General features: G+C 47.0%; 1 protein-coding gene across 1 annotated transcript in view; it reads left to right on the top strand.

Annotated features, from left to right (window-relative positions):
• The window catches only part of LOC111730030 (bromodomain-containing protein 1-like), a 19,471-nt gene that overhangs the window by 472 nt on the left and 12,211 nt on the right, over positions 1-6,788 (top strand). Inside the window, exons 2-3 of the mRNA XM_023521170.1 lie at positions 3,591-3,637; positions 6,140-6,477. Coding sequence (XP_023376938.1) covers positions 6,456-6,477 — 22 coding nt within the window. The 5' untranslated portion in view covers positions 3,591-3,637; positions 6,140-6,455. The remainder of the gene's footprint in view (positions 1-3,590; positions 3,638-6,139; positions 6,478-6,788) is intronic.

Raw genomic sequence — 6,788 nt, 5'->3', positions numbered from 1 at the left:
CAGGAAGGAAGACCCTCATTGCAGTGGCCAGCTCCAGGGAGGCCTCGGGGTGGCGGGCTGTGGCTTTTCGGCAGCCCCTCGGGTAGAGGCCCAGCGGCAGCAGGTGCCGACCACGTGGGAACTCGGGTCCTCTCTCAGTACATGCAACCATTCCGTAGTACAAATTTCTGTTCAGGCCGAATAAATTCTACGAACTGAATTTGACTTAGAGGCCCCTCCTTCGTCGCCCTGTTTTGGACTACAGCTTATTTTGTATGAAAATGAGATAAGTATGTTCACTTTATAAGTCTCAATGTAATGATTGAGAACTTCACTCAATTATTGGCCTAGTTTTGTAAGGTGAGTCCACGGTGACCACTTCTGCCCAGAGTCCTTCGCGACTCCCGTCTGTACCCTCCCACAGCCTCCATGACACCCACTTCTGCGGCCTCCAGCCTCAGAGACCGGATTTCCATGGCTGAGCCAGGCACGCAGGACCCTAGGACCTTATTTATTAACATAGCTTAAAGGCAGCAGAGTTTTGTGCTTTTTCCCAACCCCACCCTGCGTTTGTACAGCCCCCAGCAAAGTGGCTGGGGAAAAATCAAAATAATACTAAATGACCTGTAAAAATTATGTGAAATTCTTATGATTTGGGTGCTAGTTCCCCCAACAGCGCCGTGGCCCACAGAAACCCCCACAGATGCCCACAGGCCCTTGTTACTCCTGGAGGCCGTGGTGAGAGGGCAAGGTGGGGCAGGCTGGGCAGAGGGCAGGGGCGATGGCTCCTGGGGTGGAGCTGGGCAGTGACAGCAGGTAAACCCAGACACTCCTCCTTGGGTGGAGTCCCCGGACCTGGTACCACCCCCACCAGTATCCCCCACCCAGGCATCTCCATTCTTGCCCTTCCCACGACTTCTCAAGTTTCCTGTGGTGGGTGGGACCTGGCATGGAGGCTCCAGTTCCCCCTGGACCAGCAAAGAGAAAGTGCCCTGGCGGCTTCCCCTTTTGAACCATTGTCATTGTCACCTGGTGCTGTGAGAGGTAGAACTCCAGACTCCTGTTGTAGATGTGCAAGGTGTCTGGCTGTTTTCCTCGGGGGCGGAGGGGAGGGGCGCGGAGGGTGTCGATGCCTGGAGTGGCCCTCCTCCTTTGGGGTACACAATGGCTATGCCTGCCCTTAACCACTTCCTGAAAGCTTGCCACTTGAGTGAGAATAACTGAAAACACTTAGATGTATATCTTACCCAGATTTTAGGTGCAAGCCTGTAAATTAAAAGAAGAGATTTTACTAAATCTACTCTTTTCTAAACTGCTGTTTCCACCTAACAAAATATCTACTTCCACGTGTCCACACCCCCGATCCTAGGTGTCCGGGCGCCACTACGCTGGCCACTTGACACTGCACAGCACCTGGGAGCACACAGCTGGGGAAGGGTGCCGGCTGTGTCCCGCTCCCGATCGTGGGCAATCCTCAGAGAAACGTGACGGCTCCAATGCCTTTTCAGGCCCTTCTGGTTATTTCCTCAGAAAAAAAATGCCTAGCAGAAGAAATTTTTAATTGAAAATGTTAGTGATGACCGAAAGAAATCTAACTATGGACAGTGAACACACAATGCAATATATATCTGCCTTACTGTTGAATTGTTCACCTGAAACTTACTGGATTTCGTTAACCAATGTCACCATAATAAAAATGAAAAAGAAAAATGTTCCAGAGGTAATTAGAGTCACATGCAATCCTAGGAAGTGACAGGGAAGGAGGCCTTGTGTTAGCTAGCTTCCCCAAAGGTAACTAACACTTTATGAAACAGCAGAAGGTCACAACCCAGACAGCAACGGGGGTGCAGTCCACTGGTCTTGTTCCAATGTCCCGGCTTTACTTGTGCTCATATCTGTATTGCATTCCATACAATTTTCTCTCCCAAGCTGGTTCCTGCAGCGACAGGCAAGACACTGAAGACCCCCAGCGAGGGTGGCCCCTGTTGCCCTTTACGGATACGCCTCTGTCCCCACTGCCCCCACCGGTCACTAACCCATGGCAAGCCCTCGTCTGTCCGCCATTTGTAAAATGTTGTCATATGTGAGATCACAGGGTAAGTAACCTCTGGGAGTGGCTGTTTCCGCCCAGCGTGTCCCCCTGGATCCGCATCCGAGTGGCTGCACCGTATAAACAGCTGGTTCCTTCCACGGCGGTGGTGTTCCGTGTGTGGGTGGACCTGTTCATTAACCCCTCGCCTGCTGGGAAACATCGGGGTTGATCCCAGTGTTGGCCCGTTACTGACTGGGGTGCTATGAATGTGTGCAGGCTCTGGTGTGAGCGCGTCTTCATTTCTCCGGGAGAGGTGCCCCCAGCGCCCCTACTGCGGCATACCGTGCTTGCGTGTTCGGGTTTTGGAGAAACTGCCCAGCCGGTTTCCGGAGCCATTCTGCCGTTTCGTGTTCCCACGGGCGGCGTCTGAGTGATCCAGTTTCTCCACATTTTTGTCGGCATTTGTTACGGTCACACGACTTTTTATTTTCGTCATTGAAACAACTGTGATTTTAGTTCGCAGTTCAGTAGTGGCGAATGGTGTCAAACACATTTGCACCCAACTGATTGGACGAGGCCCACCCGGTCTGGGGGGGTGATTTGCTTTACTCAGTGGCCACCGATTTTCTTGTAAATCATATCCAAAAACACCCTCACAGAGACATCCAAGAGACATCCAGAAGAACACTGGACTAAATCTCTGGGCACCGTGGCCCAGCCAAGTTGACATGTAAAATTAACCACAATCCCCTCATGACCCTTTCGACAGCTGTAGGGTCTGGAGTGATAGCTCCTTTGCATTCTTTATATATCGATCATTTGGTTTTTCTCTTTTTTCTTGTCAGTCTTGCCTGAGGCTTGTCGATTTTATTGATCTTTTCTAAGAACTAGCTGTTTCAGTGATTTTCTCTCATTTTTCTGTTTCGAATTCCATCGATTTCTGCTCTTATTTCCATTATTTCCTTCTGCTTGCTTTGGGCTTATTTTGCCGCCCCCGCCCCAAGTTCTTAAGGTGGAAGCTTAGATTATTGAGACTTTTCCTTTTTCCTCGGAAGGGTGTCCAGTTGTATAGATTTCCCTCCCAGCACTGCTTTCTTGTGTCCTACAAATTTGGATGCATTGTATTTTCATTTTATTCAGTTCAATATTTAAAAAATCTCCTTGAGCCTTCTTCCTCTTTGAGCCATGAATTGCTTAAAGTGTGTTGTTTAGCATCCAACCGTTTGGAGATTTTCCGGAGGTCTTTCTGCTAGTGATGTCCAGTTTGATTCCGTTACGGTCGGAGACCATACTCTGTATGATTTCAGCTCTTTTAAATTGTTTGAGATTTGTTTTTTGTGGCCCAGGACATGGTCTGCCTTGACCAACGTTCCATGAACTGTGCGATCTGCTGTGGCTGGGTGGCATGTCCTATAAATCTTGTCGGATGGTGCTGGTGTTAGTTCTTGTGCGTCTTTGTCGCCTTCCTGTCTAGTGGTTCTGTCAGTCGCGAAAGGGAGATGTGGAAGTCCCCAACTAGAATTGTAGATTTGTCTATTTCTCCTTTCGGCCCTCATTTTTCGCTTTCTGTATCTTTCAGCTGGGCTGCTCGATTGCACACACATCTAGGATCACGATGTCTTCCAGGTGGGTCGATCCTTTTATCCTTACATAATGTTCCTCTTTGTTCCCTCTAATCTTCGTTCTGAAGTCTACTTTATCTAACTTTAACATACGGTTAATAACATCGAAACATGTATCGTATAGTATGTACTAGTTAATAAATAACATACCACGGCCACTCTTACGTTTTTGAACTAATATTTGCATTTATTATATCTTTTTTTCTCTTTGACTTTTAGCCATTATGTTTGAAGTGAGTTTCCTGTAGGGCAGCATGTAGTTGGGTCCCGTTTTTTTGTTTGTTTGTTTTTAATCCACTCCGTCGATCTGTGTTTTAATCGGTGTATTTAGACCATTTGCATTAAACTTTGTGATATATTTGGGCTTAAGTCTGCCTTTTTCTTATTAGTAAGTTGGTTGAGCCGATAAGTACAATAAGAGTTTTCTGTTTATTCTCTTTTTCATTCTTCTCTCTTTTCTTGCCTTCCGGTGGGATACTTGAACACATTTTAGAATTCCATCTTGATTTTTTTATGTTGCTTTCGAGTATAACATTTGTATAGTTTTCCAGTGGTTCTCTGGGTGTTGCAGGAGGCACCTGTTACCTGTCTACCGATATCATTTTAACAGTTTGAGCGCAGTGTGGAAACCTCACTGCCAGGTGGCTCCCTTTACCAACCCGTTTTAAAAACTATGATTTCTAAAGTATTTTCTACATGTGCATTTAGTGCCATATCGGATAGTCACAAGGTTTGTTTCAATCATCCAATATGACTTTTTAAAGAAACTCATGAAAGAAAGATAATCTATTATATTTATCCCTATTTTACCTATCCGGTGTTTTTCTTTCTTTTCTGAAGCTCTAAGCCGTCTCACACAATTTATTTTCTGTTCGGAGGACTTCCTTTAGCTATTCTGTAAGGGTGGTTCTGCTAATGACAAGTTATTTTAGTTTTGACTGAGAATGTTTTCATTTCCCCTTCATTCCTTAAGTATATTTTCCCTAGACACAGAATTCATGGTTGACAGTTCTTTCCTCTCAGCGCTTGAAAAATGGGCCACTTCCTCTGGCCTCCTTGGTTCCAGGTGGAAAAATCCAGTTATTCTGATTATTCTTCCCTTATAGGCATGCGCTGCTTCTGTCTGCTTTCAAGACATTTTTCTTTGTCGGTCTGAGTTTTCAGAAGTTTGGTTATCACGTGTGTGGCATAGATTTCTTTGGGTTTATCTCGTTTGAGATTTGCTCAGTTTCTTGAATGTGTAGGTTTATATTTGGAAAATTTCTGCCGTTAGTTCTTCAAATATTTTGTTCAGCCCCACGCTTTTTCTCCTCTCCTGGGATCCAGTGATACAAATGTTAATTTCTCTTTATGGTCCACAGGTCCCTGAAGGGTTGTTATTTCTTTTTTCAGTCTATTTTCTCTCTCTTTTTCAGACCGGGTAATTTCTGTTGTTCTGTGCTCCAGTTCATGGAGTTTCTCCTGTTATAGTAATTGTGCTATTAAGCCCGTTTGGGGAATTTTTTATTTTGGTGTACTGTATTTTTCAGTTCTGTAATTTCGATTTCTTTTTTTCAATAATTTATCTCTTTGCTAAGATTTAATGTTTTCATTTGTTTCAAGATAATTCGAAATTTCTTGTTGAAGCATATTTGTGATGGCTGTTTACAATCTCTGTCAGATAATTCCAACATCTGATTCGTCTGGATTGGTATCTGTTTTTTTTCTTATTCAAGTTGTAAATTTCCTGGGTCTTGGTATGACAGTAATGTTTAAAATCGTAGTCTCTGCAGCTCGGGTATTCCGTCAGGAGAGCTGAATCCCACGTGAGCCTTCTGCTTTGCAGGCAGGTGTCCCGTTCGGGCGCAGCTCATCCCGGCCCACGTTTGCGGGTTGTGGCTCCAGTGGCGGCATCGTTTCCAGGGCTTGGCATTCCAGTCTGGTCCGTTTCATTCATCTGCTGCTGCTGGAGCTTCCACGTTGTTCTGTTGGTGCTGCCTGTAGGGACAGAGCTGATGGTCCAGGCTGCCCCGAGCTGGAAGTCGGGCCCTGGGAACGGGAGGACCCGTGGGATGGAGAGTGCTCCCTGAGACGGGCCAGCAGGCCTCCCGCTCTGCCAGTTCCCCTGCGGGGGGTACAGGTGGGCTCCCGGCAGCCGCTGGTGTAAGCGGGGGACACGCGGGGCCCAGGCTGCTGTCTCCTGGTGGGTGGGCGCGGGAGACTCCAGGCTGCTGTCTTTGCCCTCAGTCCTGAGTTCCTGGCCAGCCCGCCCTCCTTCATCCACCTTTCGGAGGTGTGTAACTGTCTGCTCTATTATTTCCCAGTTTTTAAAGTTCCATTCAGTTGGAAGAGGAGGGTGAGATGTGTTCACATCATCCACTCCTGAACCAGAAGCCTCTGGTGTTATTTTAAAATCTTATTTGTATAATTGTTCAGTGTATTTTAAAAACAGCTTTATTGAGATATAACTCACAAACCATACAATTCACCCATTTAAAATTGTACAATCGAATGATTTTTATTATAGGCACGAGGTTGTGCCACGCTTACCAGCCAATTTTGGGACGTTTTCGCCACCCCCAGAGAAAGCCCGTACCACGAATGAGCTTTCTGTCTCCACAGATTTCTGTCTCTGTGACATTTCATAGCGATGGAATCGCGCGAGCCTTCGGCTTCCTTCTCTGAGCATCGTTCCCGTGTTGTAGTGGATTTCAGCACTTTCTCCTTATTGCCAGAGAATATTCCATACGGACAGGCCACATTTCGCTTGTCCATCGTCAGCTGGTGGCCATTTGGTGCGTTTTCACTCCTTGGCCGTGGTGACGATCCTGCTGTGCGTCTCCATGTGCACATCTGTGTGGACAGGTGCGTTCACTCTCTTGACGGTACAGCCGGGAGTGGGGCTGGGGCACGTGGTGACTCTGTGTTTAAGCATTTGGGGAAACGCTCAGCTGCCCATTTCGCGTTCCCGCCGGCAGTGCAAGAGCGTTCCAGTTTCTCCGCATCTTCACTAACGCTTGCTGTCGTCAGGCTTTTCGGATCTCTCCGTCCTCCTGGGTGTGGCGTCTGTGGTTCTCACCTGCGTCCCCCCGATGGCTGCCGATGCTGAGGACCTCTCCATGTGCCTATTGGCCGTTCGTGTATCTTCTTTGGAGAAATGTCTTTCAAGTTCTTTA

This window comes from Pteropus vampyrus, unplaced genomic scaffold (genome assembly GCF_000151845.1).
Source record: "Pteropus vampyrus isolate Shadow unplaced genomic scaffold, Pvam_2.0 Scaffold299, whole genome shotgun sequence".
In the NCBI taxonomy this organism is placed as follows: domain Eukaryota; kingdom Metazoa; phylum Chordata; class Mammalia; order Chiroptera; family Pteropodidae; genus Pteropus; species Pteropus vampyrus.
This window is presented reverse-complemented; position numbering and strand designations above follow the sequence as displayed.